Below are 21,682 nucleotides of genomic sequence, written 5' to 3'. Positions count from 1 at the left end.
GACTTTTTTTTTTTACTGGGCAGTGTATAAAAGCATTGTTCTGGCTGATATTATAAATGGAATAACTAATGAAACAAAATAACTCATTCAATTTAAAATGTAACCTTTTCTGTGATCACCATGTTGTACAATATCTTGCATCTATCTTTTTTGCGTTTCCTTTCTTTAACCAATTAGTTTTATCATTATTTAGCTCTTCCTTCCTTCCTTCCTTCCTTCCTTCCTTCCTTGCTTCCTTCCCTCATTTTTCATTCATTTTTTTTTCTGTTCCTTTTCTTAAGTTGTTAATTCATTCATTTATTTTTTCCCTGTTCTTTTTCTTTCATTGTTCATTTATTTATTCATTCATTCGCTCTGGCTCGTTCGTTGGTTAATTTTCATTCTTTTCTTGTGTCTTGTCTTTTTTTTTTTCCTTTGTTATTTTTGTCTTCTCCACTTTCAGAGGCTTCAGTCAGATGTCTTTTATTTTGATTAACGTATTTCCGGTTTGAGTTTTTCCACATCCTGTGAAGAGAGCTATTGAAGTTTGTGGATAAAATCTAACGGTACGCGGAAGAAAACATCGACATTAGTTATTTCTTGAAGTGTGATGTCTACAGGTGCTCGTGATGGAGGGGTAAGTTTTATAAACTCTGTGTCGATACATTAACAACCGTGTGTTCTTAGTCGGTAGTTGCAAGCTCGTCCAAAATGGCGAGTGTTTTGGTGGTGTCGCGAGCGCGAATCTTACCTCAGGAAACACGATAACATTTTATAACGGATTTTAAAAACACATATCAATAGTAACTCGAGAGCTATTTTTTTTAAAAGATTCCTTTAAATGGTCTGACCTATTACAGCTGACAGGTTTGCCGAATAAATATTCAGATGATGCTTAATGTCTAAAAATTTACACTTGGTTACTACTTGACAATGCAAGTATTGTGTTAACGTTACTTTATTTTTTCATGTTTTACTATTTTTTTGTTTTGTTTTGTTTTGTTTTTTACTGAATGCATTTATTAATATGATATCGAAGAGAGAATGCTACAGGTAAACAACAGTTTTTAAATAATGTAAACCATTAACATATATTATCATTGATAAGTTTGGGGTCAGTAAAAAATAATAATAATAATGTTTTTGAAAGAAGGATGCATTTATTTGAGTGTAGAAACAGTGATATTGTGAAATATTACAATATAAATAACAGTTTTATTATATTTTTTTAAAATATAATTGATTCCTGTGATGGCATAGCTGATTATGAAAAATGTAAAATTTATGAAATACCTATTTGTAATGGATAACTTTTCTGCCATTATAAATGTATTTACTGTCACATTTGAACAATTTATTGTGTCTGTGCTAAATGTATTTATTTTAAAAACAATCTTATCGACCCCTTACTGGATAGTATTGTTTGTGTATATAGAATAATAGAGTTTGATCTCATTATTCAGTCCTGGCTAGTTCTGATTTGTATTGTATTTTAATAGTTTATACAATATTAAAGTTAATTTCATCACATCACATCTCTGTGATGATGATGAGGAGACGTCCATGTGCCTGGGAGGCGCCCCGGGAAATTTGAATGAGCAATGAATACACTAATGTAAAAGGCCTGCTTGTGTCATATATTCCACCAAAGTCAGGTGAAAAAGTGGCAAAATCTTCCTCTCAGAAATTAAATAATTTTTTATCTTCATCTTTTAGTGGAACTGGAGTCTACTACCAAGCAATGCCTGCAGTGGGACCAGATGGGAAAAACGTCATGAAGTTGATCCCTGTCCAGAAAGTGAACGGACAGTTTTATCAGGCGCCTTTTAATACAGAAAGAGACAATGTGGATCTACAACTGAAAGCTTTTGCAAAACCTGTTCATACATCTGCTGCCTCTTCATCTCAAACACAGACTCGACTTCCCTCCCTTCAGCCCATAGCAGATGGACGGGTCGTCTTAAAAACCCTGCCAGAGTTCAGAACTTTATCTAACGCCATCAAACCTCAACCAAGTGGAACTAATAACTTCACCATTCACAATCCAAAGCAAGTGCATGTTCCTCTTGCACCACAATCGGTTTCCCACTATACAGTCCAGTTACCTTCTCAACCCAATGGACAGGGCATGATGGCTGTTCAAACATTGCCTGTTACCGTAAAGTCACCTGCTCTCCCAAACGGTCATTTCCTGCAGATCCCACCGAATGCAAAAGTTAGGACTCTGCCGGCAACTGCGCTCCCGCAGTCCATAAAATGCCGGATAATGAACTCTGTGAATAACACCCCTAACCTTGGGAAGGGTCCACCAACCGTTGTGCTTGTGTCCCCTGTGAACTCTGTGAAGCTAACTTCTGACCAGCAAATGGTTTTGCTTACAAAGCCAAGTCAAATACAGAAGACCCGGTCTCAAAATCCTCCTGCAAACTTGCAAACACCTGTTTGTGTTCCTAAAACTAATGAAGAAGTGAACACTCCCATTAAATGGGTTGTCCAGGAGGGAACAGGCGCAACCGCTCCTTGCCTTGTACCACTGTCGACACCGAATGTCAGCTCTGATAGCTTAAATGCGGTCAAGCATGTCAACTCAGTTGGTACGGTAAACGAAATCATGGCAAGTAAAGTTACACCACCTCAGACCAGCCAAGAAAAGATCACCCCGGGAAAGGACAACGCATTGGTCATGTGCAATGGGAAAGTCTATTTTGTGGCCAAGAAAAGTTCAGAGATCGCCAAGGATGTGATGATCAGCGAAGGTGGAAAAAAGATGTTAGTCAGCACTTCTCCTGCCCTCCCTGCCAGCTCCGTTCTAGGGTCAAACTCTTCTAAGCGAGAACCCCCCAAAAAAGTAAGTGAAATTATTGATCTCTGTGATGACGATGAGGAGACGTCCACGTGCCTGGGAGGTGCCCCGGGTAATTTGCCCACGCCGAGTCAAACAGAGGTGGATGAGAGCGACGAAGACTCTAATGTAATATTTGTGTCATATATTCCACCAAAGTCAGGTGAAAAAGTGGCAAAATCTGCCTCTCAGAACAAATATGAAGAAGTTCAACACACAGAGATCAACACAAAATCTGTCTGTCTGAATGAAGGGAAAAAAACGGCACAAGATGGCATTTCGGATAATCGTTCAGCCAAAATGGGTGATGACAAAATGAATGTGGATGAGCAGGTCAAGAAAAATTTGAGTTGTGTTTTTGAAAATATGAATATGGAGGCAGATAAAGACTTGGAGAGTCCACCAGAGACAAGATGTCAAGCTGAAATAGTTGTCGCTGAAACAGTCAACGTGTTGGAACAGCCCCAAAATGTCTGTATTCACACAACTGATGATACTGCAAAGGTAATATACCATGTTTATATACCAGTTTTGTAAAATAGTAATGTAATATCTTTCAAAAGCCTGACATGTATTTAATGTGTTCATCTCTCTTCTGTCTCAGGTCATTGGAAATCCAGCCCCTGATCAGAGTTGTCAACCCAAGAGTGACTGTCAGCTGAGAAAAGAATTCGGCATCACCTCTGACGTACAGATTTGCTTGCAAAGAACAAAGCCGGTTGTGAAGCCAGATCAACAAACAGAGAGACTTATCATAAACAAACGCACGTTAGATGGCCTTCGTAAAGTTATCCAGGATTCAAAGCTGCAGTCAAAAATACAGCTGATGATGCAGGTGAGTTGCATATTAAAGGATTACTTCAGAATTCATATTTCCATCCAAGATGTTCATGTCTTTCTTTCTTCAGTCGAAAATAAATTATGGTTTTTGAGGTAAACATTCCAGGATTTTTCTCCATATAGTGGACTTAAATAGCTACCAACAGGTTGAAGTTCCAAATTTCAGTTTCAATGCAGCTTCAAAGGGCTCAACACGATACCAGACGAGGAATAAGGGTCTTGTCAAGCAAAACAATCATTCATTTTCTTAAAAAAATGAATAAATAAAAATGTATATACATTTTAACCACAAATGCTCGTCTTGCATTAGCTCTATGTCCCTTCTCTTCACCTGCACAAAACGCACCCAGACACTTTTTCTTGTTAGTAAATGTGTGGACTCAATGTCCTGACAGACTGAAGTTCATTCAACCTCCACAGACACAATAATTTATCATGACGATGATAAATTGAAATACAAAAACTACCCAAAAGACACTGACTCATGACCGCTCCTACTGAATACCAACCTACTCTGCATTGAGCCCCTTTTGTGATGTAAAATGATGCGACGTTGGAAAAAAAAGCAGGTTTTAAAGAAACGGTCAGTTTATCTACTAAATTTGTGCCCTCATGTCCTGCAAAACATTTTACAATTCTGCAGTACCTTTTCATATGGTATTTTCATACAAGGTTATATATTCATCTCGGGGGGGGAATAACCTGCAATATGCTGTTTAAGGACAAATTTACTTTGTGTTTTATTTTTTTATTCATTCATTTTATGCCCAGCTCTTACATGTTTCTGTCTTTCTCCAGTCTTTCCTTGTGGAAAAAAGTAACTTTCTTGAATGAAAACATGTTTTGGAGGAGAGAAGACTCTGGGAGTAACCGCACTGATTAGTTTAATGTGTCTTTGTTCAATTACTGTATTTATAGGTTCCCTATACAAAAGTGGAGGAGGATGAAGGCCTGAAGGTCAAAAGAAAAAAGGAGGAGCAGGATGAGAGTCAAGATATTCCCTCACTAAGCACCACATATAACATTTCACCTGTTTCTAAATGCTCAATTGTTCCCATGGAAAACAGTTTGGTCTCACAGACTTGTCAAAAAGAGGTTTATTCACCAACAGAATCTACAGCCAATAAGGTTCATATGCAATCTGAAATGCCAGCAGATTGTACTGGTACTCCCTCACTTGCACAAAACACAACACAGACTGCTAGTCATCCCTTCTTACCTTTCTCTGCAAGGAAGATGCCACCACGCTCTAAAAAAGGTAAGGTGTGTACGGCCTGTCCCTGTGGGACTGTCTTAGGGGTTGCAGAAGCCACTTCGTCACTCCATCCACAGGAGAAACCGAATCCATGTACTGTTGCTGAATCACACAAAGGGACAAAAAGAAGCTGCTTAAATAAAACCCCAGTGGAGAGAAATCAACCAAAAGATCCTGTTCAGAAAGCAACGAAGAAACCGTTATCAAGAAGTCCACGTAAAGACAACGCTCCGTTAGAAAGCTCTACTAGTGAATCATCACACAACATCTCCTCACTTCATAGTTCATTAAGTGCTTTCTCTTCATCCAGTTTACAGGACTGCAACAACCACATTACACTGTCCTCAAGGGGAATAAAATGTGGTAACACGTCAGGCAGCCACACAAATGCTGAAACATCCCAGCAAGACAGCAGTCAGGTGCAGACAGCATCAAACAGCCCCATCATGCCATTCTCTAACAAACACCCAGGTCCCAAAATAGACAACTTTCCAACCCAAGTGCTCTACTCGTTGGAAACACTGGATGCTGAGGAGATAAAGCGGCAGGAGAGGATCAAACGTTTGAAGGATCTCCTGAAGGAGAAGGAGGCTGCGCTGGAGCGGATGCAACAGAGCATGAATGTTTAGTCATGTCTGTTTGAGTTTAAAAGACTGTACACTGCTTGAGAAACTGAATACCAGCATTAAGTGTTCAAGAAAAAATGTACAGCATCTTAACTAAGTTTTTTTCCCCTTTTTTAACGTGTTCACTGGATCTCAGTTTCCAGTTGTTTAATTCAATCTTTGAGTACCTAAGCACATTTTGTGTTGTGTGTTCGTCTTATTTATAGTTGTTTGTAATACATTTAAGCAACTTTATATGCCATCATCTTTTTTGACATCTTTGTATGATTTATGTGCCTTCATTAATACTTGTTTTTTCTGTAGTTCAATTCATGGTGTAACAGCCTAGTTTTAACTAAAAAAGCAATTCAATAAATAAAATAAACTTTTGGAGAACCCTTTGTTGGGTAGATGAAAAAGTGAAACATGACATTAAAAAGTGAAATCTTTGTATTTTTTGCTAAAGAACTGCAGCTGCTTACTTACCCCTTACATAATTTAATTATATAACAATTGCAGTACTAGTGTGTTTAGACACATTTATTCTATTTCATCGAGACCCCTTCTATGCTTAGCTGAAATATTTTTTACCTTACTGCCTCAATTTAATGCTTTTTGCAGCATCTTTATTTAGCAAAGTTATCTTGATATAATATACAATTTAATACTTTCTCCCTTTTGCTTCAGACAATAATACTTAAAAAGTCTGTACATAAAAAAAAGTGGAGTTATATTAAATTATTTCTGTTGCATGTGCTAGATTGTTTGCAATGCCAACATGTTAGAAAGTGTTCTCAAACTCATAATAGAGCAAATGATTTAAAGATGAAGAGCAGAGAGCTGAATCACAAAGTTTTATTTATTTATTTATTTTTTAGCTCTGATTAGGTGACACAGTCATGCAATGTTGTGCCCATAACAATGTTTGCAATGACTAATGTTACTGTATTACCTTGCCACTATTTATGCTACATTGTTACTCAAAACGTACACTTGATCAAAATAAATCACATAACACAAGAGGTTAATGTAAACAAAACAAAATCATCAGAATCTCAATACAGTGATTTTATCAGAGATTTTGTGCTGCAATTCAACCTTGAAATTACACATTGAATGTTACAAATGGATTGGAATGGATTACAAATGGATTGGAGTGCGTTGTAACTAGACAAATGACTGCTCAGTTTACCATAACTACATTCTGAAAATCCTTTTAAAACAGTTCATTTTAGCAGTTATAATATGATTGAAAGTGACTTTTTTCTTTTGATGATTTAAATGATTTTTTTTTTAAACAAATCTTGTTCCTCAGCTAGAAAGATGGTAAACTAAAGGGTGGACATTGTTTATCAGCACTGTTTGGTACTGGTATGAGTGGCAACTGTATTGCTAATTTTTCCTAAATATTTAAGGTCATTTTTGTCACACTGGAGCATACAACAAATCAAAACAGAAAGAAACTTAGATTCAGTGCACATACATATGGTATAAAAGGCATATAAAATAGAATCTTTACAAAAGGCAATGCAAAAATATAGAACTAGAATTATTATCAGTCATCATAAACAGTACAACATTAGTACAGTTTTTACCAGCACTGCCATTAACAATAATGACAAACACTGTACAAATTTACACTATCAGGATGTGATCAGGAACTAATGACCATATGTATCTACAACTTTTGAGTTGTAAAGCTGTAAAATATATCCTCTGCTTCAGTTTTTCCCTAAACTTTTTTTTGTTTCCTACAGTTCTATATCACCTGTGAAAACTGACTAAATCCACGTCAACTGATTTATTGGTACAGGGGGTTACAGGCCTGCTACCTTGTCTAGCAATATTCAGTGCAGCTTTTTCAAAAAAAGTATGTCCTGCATATTGTGGTAGCTTAAAAACCAGCAAACATTTTTGCCTCAACTTTTTAAGTGCAGTTGGCCCAAAAAAAAAAAGTATTTGGTTACGCTTAAAAATGTAAATGTGTGTTTAAATTATAAAATAGTGGTGTCATTTTTTTTTTTTTAGAGAGAATAGCACAAGCACACTTTTCAAGAAAAAAAAAAAGTGACGGGGCCACTGTTATACGAACAGAGAATAGGGTATCACAATATAGCCAGTCAGACATCTGTTCAGGTGTTTATATACATATAGAGAGAAGTAGACAAACAGAACACTGTTTCTTACAAAAGTGGTCTTAACAACATTTAATAACAACAACAATGTAATATAAAACAATTATTGTTGATTATTAAAATATACATCTGTCCATTTGCCAGCAGCTATCACTCTGCGGCTCTGTCTTGGTCGCTCACTAAAGCTAAGCAGGGTTGAGCCCGATCAGTACCTGGCATCTGGAAGAGGCGTTAGTGAAGCCAGCAGGGGGTGCTCACCTTATGGTCTGTGTGGGTCGTAACGCCCCAGTATAAATGATAGGGACCGTCCTTCAAATGACAAGTTAAACAAGAGGTCCTGACTCTTTGTGGTCATAAAAAAAAAAAAAAAAAAAATCCCAGGATGTTCTTTGGGAAAAAATCTTATGGGGTTTTATATTGGGGTTTTCAATTTATGATTAAAATAATGCCTGTAGAAAACAACTTGATAAATTCATTCAACTTAAATTACCCATATCAAAAACCTGAATTTTAAAGCAGTTGTTTATTTTTTGAAAACCTATGTTCCTAATAATTAACTAGACAGTTTGAAGTGTGTGCCATATACGTTGTAGAACAAAACTTCAGAATAGTCAAGTTATGTTTATCCCAGGCTTTATTCTATTCAGAAATTGAAAAACACCCATTATAAAAGGCCATAGTCTTCCAAGTCCTGACGTCATCCCTGCACTACTCCATTGACGTTCATGCATGTTTACTTCAGAGCCACTACTAGCTTGCTGCTTGCTGTTGTTTGTCTGACCTCCTGGTATTTCCCTTGTGTGGTTGAATCTGCTTTTGAAATAAAAGCTTGGACTGGGATAAGTTTGTAGAGGTACTTAAGCTTCTCCACCACGTCAAGGTCACAGCACACGGAGAAGTGGGGTGGGGTGACAGATTTGTTTGTAAACAACTATGGTTCTTCAAGTTCTCCCTGTAATCGAACAATATGCACATAAATTAGGTTTATTATAAGTGTTTTACCTGCATGACTAGAATGAAGAAAATTATCACTTCTTACGGTGGGTTGTGCAATCATTGTATTTGCAGAGAATGTTTCTTCAGGAGGATACTGTTGAGTGCAACACCAACCAATATCAGTCATCCACGCATATCAGACTGTTTCATGAACTCAGTTCAGAGCAAGATTATTCTTAAAGAATTAACATAGTTGAATTATTTTACATTTAAAGAATTAAAGAACTTGCTTTAAGTTTACAACCCTGAAAAAAAGTGAAGAAAATGCAAACTTTTTAAATCAGGTTTGTTAAACTGACAAAGAGAACACATTAATTCATTATAATTAATTGTTTTCTATACAGGTTTCAGCAAAAATCCATCACAAATCAAACAATTCTGTACTTTGCAAAAAAATTTATTCAAATTAACTCTGCATATACTCACTTGTGCTCTGATCAAGAGTAGAATTATGAAGAAAACTGTTAAAACCACTGCACATATGAGACCATATCTTTGTCTTTTCGGTGTGCATGTGACATCTTTTACAAAGCTGCCATTTTCTGTTTTTATTCCATTCCTAGCTGTACAACTGACATAAAATAATTAAAATTAATAATAGATAAAAAAATAAATAATAGATTTGTACAAGGGAGTACAAATAATATTTCACCTACTCTGTCCACTTGGTGCAGTTCAGACCTGATGGAGAAAAATACCCAGAAATGCAGTCCACACAGACTGCATCTGACGTCTTTGTTCCTGTAAGCAGATACAAAGATTGTTTTCAGAAATTAACCATAATTTTGTCTGAACTACTTCTTTAATCATTGAATCGTGATAATAAAAAAATAATTTTGAACGATACCTGGTGTTTTTGTTTCTTGTCCTGGTTTACAAACACTGTGTTTTACAGCACGACTGCACTGTGAATTGGAATAATCGCTGCAGTAATAACCATCAAGCACATCACAGATGGTGTCTCTTACTGTAGTGCATTTACTCTGAATGTAAAGGCCTTGACCTAAAAGGGCACAATTAGCAGAACTTTCATAAACGCAATACAAACCCCCACCCCCAAATGTTTAAGTTAATAAAAATACATTTAAAAACATACTTTCATCACAATTTTTGCATGGGAAGCACGAATGAAGACCATTAGGTTCACTTATGAATGTTCCTGGAGCACAAGGTTGGCATGAGGTGCTCAAATCCCCAGTACAGTCTTTGTGAACTACTGATCCTACAAACAACACAAAGTAACAGTTGTTCAGTTCTTAACATCAGGGAGTTTGAGACAACAAACCAGACACAGAATTTAACAGGTGTAACAAACTGTCTAAATTATTAGATATTTTTTTAAAACACTCTAGGCTTTAGCTGGAGCCCTATAAATAACATGCTTTACAGTCAACACTCACAGAGGAACGAGTTCTGTGAGCATTCTTATAAGATGATGTGGTTGGAGGTAAATGTAAATTATTGCTGAAGTCACAGAATTTCATGAAACCTGCAGGACATAGACAAACAAAAAACATAGATCAGGGGTGCTCGACCATGATCTATGGAGACCCTGGAGATCTACCTTCCTGCAGAGTTCAGCTACAGCCCTGCTCAACACACCTGTCCGTAATTATCAAGTGCTCCTTGAGATCTTAATTAGCTGATCCAGGTGTGTTTTATCAGGGTTGGAGCTAAACTAAGGTAGATCTCCAGGAACAGGGTTAAACACCCCTGACATAGATAGGTATCCTTATGGTTATGAAGAGGGTCTAAAGCCCAAGATACACTGCACGATTTTAGTAATCCTAGTAGATCATTACTTTATCACACTGTGCGACATGGATCTACTAAACTTACGGTACGACATGCATGTAGACCAGGGATGGACAACTCCGGTCCTGGAGGGCCAGTGTCCAGCAAAGTTTAGCTCCAACCCTAATCAAACACACCTGAACCAGCTAATCAAGGTCTTTAGGATTAGTAGAAAGTTATAGGCAAGTGAGTTTTTATCAGGAATAGAGATAAACTCTGCAGGACACTGGCCCTCCAGGACCGGAGTTGTCCATCCCTGATGTAGACTGACTGTTGACTCGTAGGCTACGATGCATGTTTTTACAGAAGAATAAAACGTTATTAGCATGCGCTAGTGGTAAACAAAACCCTATGTTGAATCACACTTTGGCAGTTGTAGTTTTTATGTGCACTGGGGAAAAAAGGGGAGCGGCAAAAGAAGGAAAAAGAGCTTGAGGTAAGCAGTATTACGTTTTAGCGCCATGTCTCGTTGATTTCATGTCGCGTTTTCATTGGCTGGTCAGTAGACGTAGGTCGTAGCAGCAACACACTGTGCGTTGATCATGCTGAATTTCTGACACTGTCAGAAAATGATCGTAGGCTATCTTTGGTCGCAAGACCGGGAAAACGGCAGTCTTTGAACCTCTCTCATGACATAGGACCATCGATTAAGAGCCACGATCACAGAAATTGCCACGATTGTTTCACGATGGCAATCTTTCGTCTGGGACAGCCAAAAATCTGTTAATAAACTGCAACCTAGTCTTAAATTTGTCATCTGTTTTACCTCGTTCAAAAGAATGACTTTTCCAAAATAAAAATGTATAAATAAAGTTTTACATTAAAACTAAATGAAGTAACTCCAAAACCCAACTTTTTTTATTTAAATTATTGTTTCAATTTATACTTGCAAAATGTAAAAAGGTGTGATTTTAAAAAAAGAGAGAAAAAAAGATAACATTGACCTAAGCATGCAACGAGGAGCCATCAATGGTCTAGCTTTAATTATATCCTTATTGTAACAAATGCTATGGTTAAACAATTACAATAACTACTGTTTAAGGCCAAATACAATCTAGAATCAAGAGCTTTAAGGTATGGATATTCTTGAATTATTGACTAAACATTAGTTTTCCTCATGTGTGAAAATGACAGATATGCCCATTAGGAAAAACCTGGCTGTATTCCAAGAAGTAACATGTTCAATATATGAACATTTTAAGTAAAAATAGTTTGACTTTCCATGGCACTTTGTAAACCAGTAATTGTTAACTATAGGCTGTTACTTTATTGAAGTTGTGTAATCAACCAACTTTGCATGTGTGGACCATTTTGCAAAAATAAAGCAACAAACAAAATTGATACTTCTATTAAAGATTGTCAATTACATCATTACACCAGTAGGTGGTGACAAATGATTGTTAAAAATGTATTTGTCATTGAATCATTCATTACAAAGAATTGTTCAAAAACATGTATTAAACTATAAAACAAAAAAACCCCTCCATGTCTGTGGTAACATCCTCAAAACAAAAAGTTTTTATAAAATGATAAACATCACATTTCAACATTTTAATGCACCACATGCAAATTCCTATAAAAAAAAAAAAAAAAAAAAAAAAAAAAGTATCTTTAATTTGGCCAAAATCAAACTGGTAATTTTCTCCAAGCAAAAATTCTGTTGAATGAACATGTTTGTGCCACACACAATTCATAAATATTGTTCATTGACCTTTCATGTGTCTGATTGATAATTAAGTGTTTGGAGGAAACATAAAATATGTCTGTTTAATGTTATATAATTATATAATATTTTATATTTAAATGCATATGAAAAAAAATCCTTCCTGTATAGAGTCCCCCCAGTGAATCTCAGCCATTTCCAGCCCTGCATGTTGGTATAAAAAAGCGAAGTAAAAAAAAAAATAGTCATGGGAGAAGCTTTTCAAAGCTTCGAATCAACTGAACCAATTGATTCACAAAAAGATTCACTGAACTCGAAGGGTTCGAATCGCCACACGCTGGTGACCCCTGCTGGTCAGAACATTGCAAATGCAACAAAAACTCAGGCCATTTACAAACCCATTGCAAATGTTTTATTGAAAGTAAAATCTAAAAAAAAAAAAATCAAGTGTTTGTATAATAATATGTTCTTTTATCAATTTTCAGGGCTTGTTTTGTGGCCGCCATATTGCAGGATCATTCCAAACCAAAGTGCTCAAAACTGGCCAATTCAAAGGGCCCTTCAGAATGAAGGATTTTGAAGGGTACAACTGATGGACACTTCGGGGCCCCATGAGCCTTTGCACAGGGAAGTTGTTTGTCATCACAGAATGGGTATAGGAGGCTCGGACTTCGATTTTACCTACAAATGTATATATAATATTTTTCTATACTACTGTAATATACGAGTTAGATTTGGCACATTATTATGGTCAAAATGACATTGTACTTAAACAAAAATACTTTACAGCTCCCTTTATCAGTCCATTCAAATGTTTAAAATACAGACACATACAATATGGTGCGATAAACCTAAATAAATAAACTAACGTTAAACAAAGGGCGCAGCTTGCACAATCTGCTCCTCCTTGATTGTCTCGTTGAGATGACGCAGAAGTGCGTTCCAAAAGTTGTTTTTTTTACCCCTACACCCTTCATCCCTTCAAAGCTCTCACTCCGGAGGGTAAACCCTTTGAAGGGATTAGGGCATAGGGATGAGCCCTTCCAAATGGAACGCAGTGAAAGAAACATTCTGCTCCCATGACTGGTTTGTAAGGAGCCCCTAAAGGGACATGGTGGTGGGAAAAAAAATTGGGATGGGAGGATTTTTTGATGCAGTCAGTGCTTATGTCAAGCAGTTCAGTAAAGTTGGCAATATATTCACAGTTTCGAGCTTCCCGGATTAATAACTTGTGAGCTACTTCCAATTATAGTAACCTAGATAACGAGCAACAACCCAATTTTCCTCAAATGTGCTTTATAATAAATTGGTCTCTATGTGCAGGCCATCAAATCCAGTAAGCAATTATCATGCAAAAGCTGTTGTATGTAAGCTGTGTACCAACATCACTTGTGTAAAGAAGGCCTTTATGTACGACTTGCCAAACTAAGTGTTGTAATACCTATAATCAGCAGGAGGGCAGTGATGTATGAACTGAATTTGGTGACATAGTGTGTTACAATGAAGTTGAGTATTTTACATAATTTAAAATGAGCAAAAGGGTTTTGGGTTTTCACTTTTCAGACGGCCCCTTCAGACTTCTCTCCGCCTCCTGCTCATAGAAAATTGGGTTGCTCGTTGTCTAGGTTACTATAATTGGAAGTAGCTCACAAGTTATTACTCTGGGAAGCTCGAATCTGTGAATATATTGCCAACTTTACTGAACTGCTTGACATAAGCACTGACTGCATTTCTATTTGAGTCCAACAAGTTCAAACTCGAGCTGCGCATTATTAACGTATGTTACTAACTGAAACACTACTGCCAGCCAGCAGGATATGGAGTCAAATTAATGCCTTAAAGTTTTGCACAAAAATAAAGTTTTGCAAAACACAAAAAAGAATTGAGCTATAAAAAAATGTTTTGCAAACAAAAATAAAGAATTGCAAAGGAAAATAAAATATTGAGCGGGAAAAAAATAAGTTTTGCAAACAAAAATAATAAATTGCAAAATAAAATAAAGTAGTGCAAAAAATATATATATAATCAATTACAAAAATCAATGACAGCTGTAATCCTATTTTATCTTTGCCACATATTTTTCATGCTCAAACCTACAAAATCATTTGTAACGCTCATTTTATTCTGCGTTTCAGTCAAGCGTGCGCTCACGATACCGGTTTTCTTTTGCGCTGCACTGTTCTGTGCGGATCTCTTTATGGCACTGGTTTGACGTGGGGGTGGAGTCAAGAAACGGGGGCACGCCCCCGCGAAATACATTGGAAGGGAACGTAATCGGCGACAGGTGAAATAATTCTTTGACATGGTGAAAAATAATGCATGTTTTGTTTTTGTTGGTTTGTTTAGCATATGTTGTCACCGATTACGACCCCCTCCAATGCATTTCTTATAGTAATATGACCCGTTGCGCTCTGTCTCACTGCCTGTATCCACTTTTGTGTCCTTAAACATTCGTCTTTTGGGGTCGACTGTTTATAAAAACGTATTTCTGTTTTTTTTTTAGCTTGTTAGCAGTACACCTTGTCACACAGCAGCTTTTAGGCATTGTTCTGTTTATTGTAATGAGTCAGAAAAGACAAGAAGGCAGTCTCACGCAATACAAAGTCAATGGAGACGGTTGGATTGTTTGTCCCCCGGTGGGCGTGGTTTTCAGATTATAATAAATGCGCTCTGTCTCTATGCTTGATCTGATCTGGGTAGCGTTTCCCAAAAGCATCGTAAGCCTAAGTTGATCGTAGCTCCATTGGTTTCCAAAAGCTTATGATGCTTTTGGGAAACGCTGCCCTGTTCTGTTGCGATCTGCGTCTCCTGCCGATGACGTGTTTCGCGGGGGCGTGCCCCCGTTTCTTGACTCCACCCCCACGTCAAACCAGTGCCATAAAGAGATCCGCACAGAACAGTGCAGCGCAAAAGAAAACCGGTATCGTGAGCGCACGCTTGACTGAAACGCAGAATAAAATGAGCGTTACAAATGATTTAGTAGGTTTGAGCATGAAAAATATGTGGCAAAGATAAAATAGGATTACAGCTGTCATTGATTTTTGTAATTGATTATATTTTTATTTTTGCACTACTTTATTTTATTTTGCAATTTATTATTTTTGTTTGCAAAACTTATTTTTTTTCCGCTCAATATTTTATTTTCCTTTGCAATTCTTTATTTTTGTTTGCAAAACATTTTTTTATAGCTCAATTCTTTTTTGTGTTTTACAAAACTTTATTTTTGTGCAAAACTTTAAGGCATTAATTTGACTCCATAGCAGGACATTAAAGAGGAAGTGTTTGTCACAGTAAGGGAACGATTATATCTTTGCGAGGGAACGCAAAAGATTTTGGGGGAAAAAATCCTCCCATATCAATTTTTCTTAACATTTCCTCTCTTCCCATTTTTTTTTCCTACCACCATGTGCCTTTAGGGGCTCCGTAGGTTTGATACTTCACAGAGCGCCACTCATATCCGCTGTATTCGTTGGGAAAAAATGTGTGAACATATAATGTTAGTATCACGTATTTAAAATGCTAAATTATTAGTAAGCCTACCGATACTGCACATTGGGCAACACTCTCCAGCAGCTGATTTATATTCACTCAGGCCACAAGCTTTTCCAAATCCGAGAAGTGTACAGTGAACTGAGGAAAAAGAATACGTTACGCCATTAGCAACCACGACATACATCTCTTCGCCATTATTTTTATCAGTCATAATTGTAATGGCGTTGTTGCTCCATTTTTAATCGCAACACATATCCGGAGCACTTGCTATTCGTCTTACCGAAAAGTAGAATAACAAATCTAACAAACATCTCATCTTTTCTCATCTCGTACAACTCGTAAAAATGCCACCATCTTTGTCCTTGTTGTTTTTAGACCGCCATTTTGGGTGCTTTATCTGCAGGCTTGCATACCGCGCCCACATTAACAATGCAAAACGTTTTTGTGTTCAAAATGTACATAACGCGTGAGTTGGCTACATCACGAATCCACTTTCCAGACCCTATTTTTGTCTTATCATGAGCCACTACGGCTTATAATAAGCGTTTATATTCGGACTATATCGGGACACCAACCTCTGCGGAGTAACGTTAGCCAATACCTGCGTGACTCGGCAGCCATCATAAAAAGTAGCTCCGGCTGTTGGAATCGGTCCCTCCTCGGTCACTGTCCAGAGAACATTGCATTGCAGATTTACACGCTGTTCACTTATTTCTTCGTGATAATTTGTTCATGAAAATTATATTATCACTTATTTATTTAAAGCAATATTAATAAAAGCAACATGTAGGCTACATTTCTTCAACCATGATGTCAGCATGCTTTTCTGTTTCTTGAAAAAAAAAGAGGAAAACTTAATTCTGTGAAAAGAAAAGCCTAATTAATCATATGTGCTCCACTGATGCTTAGTCTCTTCCTTATGTTATCTGTAAAAGGGCATGCCATGTAGGCTATGTCAACACAAAAATGGCCTGTGTAACACTTTTTTCCACTGGTCTTTTGATTTCACTGCACTACTGTTGAACACATTAACCAAATGGTGTCTCAGTCATGTGGATTCGGTTGATTCAGAGTTTTGAAAAACATCAATGCGTTTGAAAAACTTGGATAGCAAAATAATGCAACAATATGGAGGTTTTAGACTAAGCAACATTTGCTAATATATTATAAATTATTTCTGGAAAATAAAGCTTCAGTGGTGCTGATTATATAAACACTGTCTCAGCTCGGGTCCTGAAATCTAGTGAAGTCTGGTGATGTCTGTTAAAAAATAAAAATAAATAATAAATTCATTAAAACACAAGATTACCATAATATTGTTAATACAGGCTATGATTTAGGAATGGTTTTACCAAATCTCTGTGCTTTATGTACTCAAGTTTTAAAAGGGGTAATTTTTGCATTTATTCAGATGGATATGCAGAATGGATTGTGCTGCACGCATTCAGGCACAGCACAGAGTTATTCAAATGTACACTTTTTAGTCTCATTAGCTCCTCTAGGATTTAGAAATAGTTTATGCTCCTTTATCCTATTATCTCACTGTGACTGGGTGGATAAAGTTTCTGAACAAAGAATAAATGCAAAAATATAAATAAAAATAAAGAGTACACTCAACTCTATCTCATTAAAGAAAATGATTTTCATCATCAAATGACCCACTAAAATGTTGTTTGTATTGTTAAATATATTGTTTCATGAACACAGCTCAGTTATTCACTCACTGGTTCACTGTCACATTGACTTTGCATAAAGCCACACTCCTGTACTGGTAGTTGGTGATTATTATCTAAAACATAAAACAAAATATTAACACTTGCACAACATGTTAAAATTGTATTTTATTTTTTAATTATAATTTTAGTCTTACCAATTTCATTTGACTGTTTATGTTTTAATTTGAAATAAATTAATGAAATCCCAGCAGACAGCAAAACAACACCAGTTGTGGCTCCAGCAATGATACCAATTGGAGCTGAACTCCCACATTCAGCATCAGATGACACTGTTCCTGGTTTTATTTCTGTAAGTCCCTCAGCCTCACATCTGTAAATGAGAGCGATGTTACAATGTATGGACTTATTAGAACAGTTTAGGTAATTACAGGTAATTACTCACTTTGAATGTGGTTGACAGGTAGTGAAAGAGCCATTAGAGTAAGTGCCTTCTGCACAGTTACCACAATCAGTATCAGTAAATGCTGTTCCTGTAAGGATATTAAGATAATAGTTGCGTCTCAAATGACACACTATACACTATGCACTTATACACTATGTACTTGTGCACTATGTACTCATCCATGTAGTGCGTAAATTGTATAAGGGTATTTTGTCATTTAACATCGGAGTTTGATACCCTCTCCCCCTCCACTATGTAATTAAAGCTGCGACAGTCGAGTGCATGAAGTGTCCAACATTCCACACTTCGTTTTTACCGTTAATTTAGTGCATCATCCGGGTATTTAAAGTGTACTTTTTCTTTTTTGAATTTTCAGTGTGAACGCACTACTCACACTATTTATACTTAAAAACATCATAGATAAGTACGCGAATTGGGACGCACCTAATGTCTTAAAAAAAAATCTAGCATTAAAAGTACAGTTATTGTTCTCATGTCTGAGTCAACATTTTTAGTAAAGCTAAGCTAGTTGTCCTTCTGTTTTATAGCTATTATTCAAGTTCCCCTGTTTAGTAAAAACACAGATTCACACACCTGCTTGTCTGATATATTGTCCAGGATCACATTCAGAGTGTTTGACAGCGAATCTACAGCTGCCTTTATTTTGCTCAGGGCAGTAGAATCCCTCCAGTGTCTGCAAAGCGTGTGCAGCTTCTCTTTACTCTTAGCCCTTGTCCTGTAAAAAAAGAACATCTTTTCATATAAATAAAAGTGCTAGAGCTTTTTTATTTCAAGTCTTATTTTTGGAGAATTAATCATAAATGCAGTAACCAATTGATTAGATCTTTTTGTTAATATCTCTGTTCTCCTTTATGTAAATTTGTTTGGATTAATTTATGTTTTCCTCATTTGAGTGGGCACATTTTGGTAAGTTCTTATTGTGTTAAAACCAAAATGTATCATTTAAATGATCATTTTCCTATTTAGCACCTAAACTCTGGAACAATCTTCCTAGCATTGTTCGGGAAGCAGACACACTCTGTCAGTTTAAATCTAGACTAAAAACACATCTCTTTGCTCTTGCATACACATAACACATTATCAATACATTAACATTTTTCAAATCCGTTAAAGGATTGTTACGCTGCAATAATTAGGTCGGCCGGAACCGAGAACATTTCCTATAACACTAGATATACCTGTACATCAGAACAAGAATGGCATCTACGCTAATATCTGTCTCTCTGCTTATCCTGAGGTTTGCCGGGTGCTGGATCCAGGCCGTATCCAGGTCAGATGGAGAACCTGCGTCTGGACCTGACTACAACGTAGCCCAGGATCCCCGTATCCGCTTACATATATTTATATATAATATATATAATCGATTTTTAAACTCTATAATAAAAATGTACAATTCAGATTTTGATCTCCATATACATTTACATATATATATCTTCCAAGGGTTTTTTTCCCTCCTAGGACTTTTTTCCCAGTGCTAGCACGCTGGGTTTTTCTCCTAGGGGGTTTTTTCCACCCCTGGAAGTCAGCCGACATTGGCTTAATGTAGCACCATCTTGTATATGTTACATATTACCACGCTTGTTTGTACGGTTTTAACCACTTCCCTTTTTTTTTCTGTGCTTCTAATATGTAAAGCTGCTTTGAAACAATTACCAATTGTAAAAGCGCTATATAAATAAATTTGACTTGACTTGACTTGACTTAAAATTGCTCTTAGAATATCCTGTGAAAGACACATTCGAGCATTTTCATCTTGATGTAGAGTACCACAAAAATAGCAATTGAGAGTCCATTGTGAATTTATTTTTTGAATGTCCCTGTTCAACTTTATTTTGGCATGAGAAGTCTCAATTTCTACATGTTTAAATAAACTGCAACCTAGTTTTAAATTTGTCATGTTTTACTTCATTCAAAAGAATGGCATTTTTCCAAAAGAAAAAATATATATAACATTTTACATTCATCAAACTAAACGACTCCAAAATAACTCCAAAACCCAATTTTGATCATTTTCAAACAGCCTTTAAAGTTTATTTAGAATCTGTAATGTTAAAAAATGAATAAATAAATAAATCAAAAAGCCCAAAGAACTGTATCTCTGTTAAACGAATTTAACATAAGTTTGTGCCCTTTAATTTTAAGTTAATTTTTATTTAAATTATTGTTTCAGTTTATACTTACAAAATGTTAAAAGGTATGAAAAGTATCAAGAACTTACTGTTGAATTCTGCAATTTTGAAAGTACAATGAAAAAATTATTTTAAAAATCCATGAATCATGCGGATTCTCTAAGATTACTCCCAGCAACAAACCACTGAGCAATTGTCTATGGGTTTTACCTGATCTCTGATTAGTTTTATACATTTGTAGATGTTTTAATTAGAAATTACTTTAATTAAAATTAATAATAGTAGTTAACAGTCTCTTATTTAGCAGAGTCATCCATCCATGGATCAAACAAAACAAGCCCTGAAAAATGATAAAAGAACACGCATTATACAAACACTTGATATTTTTCTTATTATTAGATGATTAGTTCATTGTATTTGATAGATTTTACTCTCAATAAAACATTTCCAACGGGTTTGTAAAATATGTTTTTATGAATTTTTGGCCTGAGTTTTTGTTGCAATGTTCTGACCAGCAGGGGTCACCAGCGTGTGGCGATTCGAACCCTTCGGGTTCAGTGAATCATTTTGCGAATCAATTGGTTCAACTGATTCGAAGCTTTGAAAAGCTCCCGTGACTTTTGTTTTAGTTCGCTTTTATTTAACCAACATGAAATAAACATTCTGCTCCCATGACTGGTTTGAGATGCTTCACAAAGCGCCACTCATATCCGCTGTATTCGTTGGAAAAAATGTGTAAACATGTAGGCTAATGTTATAATATTAAAAATATAATTTTAGTATCACGTATTATTTAAAATGCTTAATGATTAGAAGCCTACCGTTATTGCACATTGGGCAACACTCCAACAGTTGATTTATATTCACTCAGGCCACAAGCTTTTCCAAATCCGAGAAGTGTAGCTACAGTGAACTGAGGAAAAAGAATACGCCATTAGCAATCAAGACATTTATCTCTTCGCCACTATTTGTATCAGTCATAATTTTAATGGCGTTGTTATATTTTAACATTTCTAATCGCAACACATCCGGAGCACTTGATATTCGTTTTACCGAAGTACAATAACAAATTAGATACCTCACAAACGTCTTTCTCATGTCGTACAACTCGTAAAAATGCCACCACCTTTGTCCTTGTTGTTTTTTTTAAACCGCCATTTTGGGTGCATGCCACTTTTTTGTGTTCAAAATGTACATAACGAGTAAGTAGGCTACATCACGAATCCACTTTCCAAACTATTATCTGTATGATAACATATCCATATAAAGAGCAAAGGAGGTTTAAGTCAATTTGGAAAATGAAGGAAACGCTTCCTCATTTTTTTTTTTTCTTTTTTTTTCCCAACTTCACATTACATTTACATTAAGGATTAGTTGCCAATACTTTGGCATTTCCATCCATTTACTGGTGCTGTTTATATAAACACTGTCTCAGGTCCTGAAATATGCTGTGGCAGAACGCTCTACCAAACACTTCTTTATTTTTACACTTATAGGCTAATCAGCTAATCGGTTGAATTCTGTGAAGAGTTTAAATAAAAAATACTAATACCATAAGCTAATGCTCTATTAATGCCCCATTATCTTCTATAAAACTGTCTGACTGAATTGTTAAAGTTGGTCACATACTGTAAATGTTTGATAGCCAATGTAAACTTGCAGTACTATAGACTACGTGTTAAAACTACAAATGTTCCCAGTTCAAATAGACCAGAATAGTTCCTTGTTAAATTTATACAGTTCATGCCATTGCAAAGACAATAAGCCTAATTTTCATTTGAGTAAAATTCAATATGTTGTCAAATTTTATAAT

At 36.1% G+C, this 21,682-nt stretch overlaps 3 protein-coding genes across 9 annotated transcripts in view; 1 reads left to right on the top strand and 2 right to left on the bottom strand.

Annotated features, from left to right (window-relative positions):
• The first annotated feature begins 485 nt into the window (after positions 1-485).
• On the top strand, positions 486-5,967 carry lrif1 (ligand dependent nuclear receptor interacting factor 1). The gene is made up of 4 exons (XM_067393665.1): positions 486-616; positions 1,696-3,325; positions 3,426-3,656; positions 4,580-5,967. The coding sequence occupies exons 1-4, from the start codon at positions 609-611 to the stop codon at positions 5,543-5,545; spliced, it is 2,835 nt and encodes a 944-aa protein (XP_067249766.1). The 5' UTR covers positions 486-608; the 3' UTR covers positions 5,546-5,967.
• A 1,486-nt stretch (positions 5,968-7,453) lies between these two features.
• Positions 7,454-16,194, bottom strand: si:ch211-261n11.8. 4 transcript variants are annotated; one of them, XM_067394773.1, is made up of 8 exons: positions 15,882-16,194; positions 15,650-15,739; positions 9,749-9,874; positions 9,500-9,655; positions 9,309-9,393; positions 9,079-9,223; positions 8,696-8,746; positions 7,454-8,608 (listed from the first exon to the last, which is right to left on the bottom strand). In XM_067394773.1, exons 1-8 carry the CDS (start codon positions 15,925-15,927, stop codon positions 8,588-8,590), a joined length of 720 nt encoding a protein of 239 aa, XP_067250874.1. In that variant the 5' UTR covers positions 15,928-16,194; the 3' UTR covers positions 7,454-8,587. The 4 variants fall into 4 exon arrangements, 3 of the variants coding, with proteins under 3 accessions (XP_067250874.1, XP_067250873.1, XP_067250876.1); XR_010895980.1 differs by having other exon boundaries at positions 8,696-8,827; positions 15,650-16,194; XM_067394772.1 differs by having other exon boundaries at positions 15,650-16,194.
• The window catches only part of LOC137027027 (tumor necrosis factor receptor superfamily member 14-like), a 31,457-nt gene continuing 25,424 nt past the window's right edge, over positions 15,650-21,682 (bottom strand). The window contains exons 10-17 of one of the 4 annotated variants that reach the window (XR_010895977.1): positions 20,691-20,782; positions 18,314-18,455; positions 17,720-17,807; positions 17,472-17,647; positions 17,326-17,390; positions 16,397-16,861; positions 16,203-16,267; positions 15,655-15,739 (exon numbers count right to left, since the gene is read on the bottom strand). The gene's annotated coding sequence lies outside the window, so the exon portion shown is untranslated. Of the gene's footprint in view, positions 15,740-16,202; positions 16,862-16,966; positions 17,167-17,325; positions 17,391-17,471; positions 17,648-17,719; positions 17,808-18,313; positions 18,456-20,690; positions 20,783-21,682 lie in introns of those variants that run through there. The other 3 variants (XR_010895976.1, XR_010895979.1, XR_010895978.1) reach the window with 3 other exon arrangements.

This window comes from Chanodichthys erythropterus, chromosome 9 (assembly GCF_024489055.1).
Source record: "Chanodichthys erythropterus isolate Z2021 chromosome 9, ASM2448905v1, whole genome shotgun sequence".
NCBI lineage: Eukaryota > Metazoa > Chordata > Actinopteri > Cypriniformes > Xenocyprididae > Chanodichthys > Chanodichthys erythropterus.
The sequence above is the reverse complement of the archived record's forward strand: the minus strand, read 5'-3'. Positions and strand labels throughout refer to the sequence as shown.

What these genes read in the sequence shown, in the direction of transcription:
- lrif1 (XM_067393665.1), top strand. An exon ending in CAACTGATGATACTGCAAAG is followed by an intron (nt 3,326 to 3,425) that starts GTAATATACCAT and finishes CTTCTGTCTCAG; the next exon opens with GTCATTGGAAATCCAGCCCC. An exon ending in AAATACAGCTGATGATGCAG is followed by an intron (nt 3,657 to 4,579) that starts GTGAGTTGCATA and finishes CTGTATTTATAG; the next exon opens with GTTCCCTATACAAAAGTGGA.
- si:ch211-261n11.8 (XM_067394772.1), bottom strand. Translation starts at nt 15,812, where the DNA reads ATGACTGATAAAAATAATGGCGAAGAGATGTATGTCGTGGTTGCTAAT. An exon ending in ATGCAAAAATTGTGATGAAA is followed by an intron (nt 9,656 to 9,748) that starts GTATGTTTTTAA and finishes GTGCCCTTTTAG; the next exon opens with GTCAAGGCCTTTACATTCAG. An exon ending in ACAAGAAACAAAAACACCAG is followed by an intron (nt 9,394 to 9,499) that starts GTATCGTTCAAA and finishes ATCTGCTTACAG; the next exon opens with GAACAAAGACGTCAGATGCA.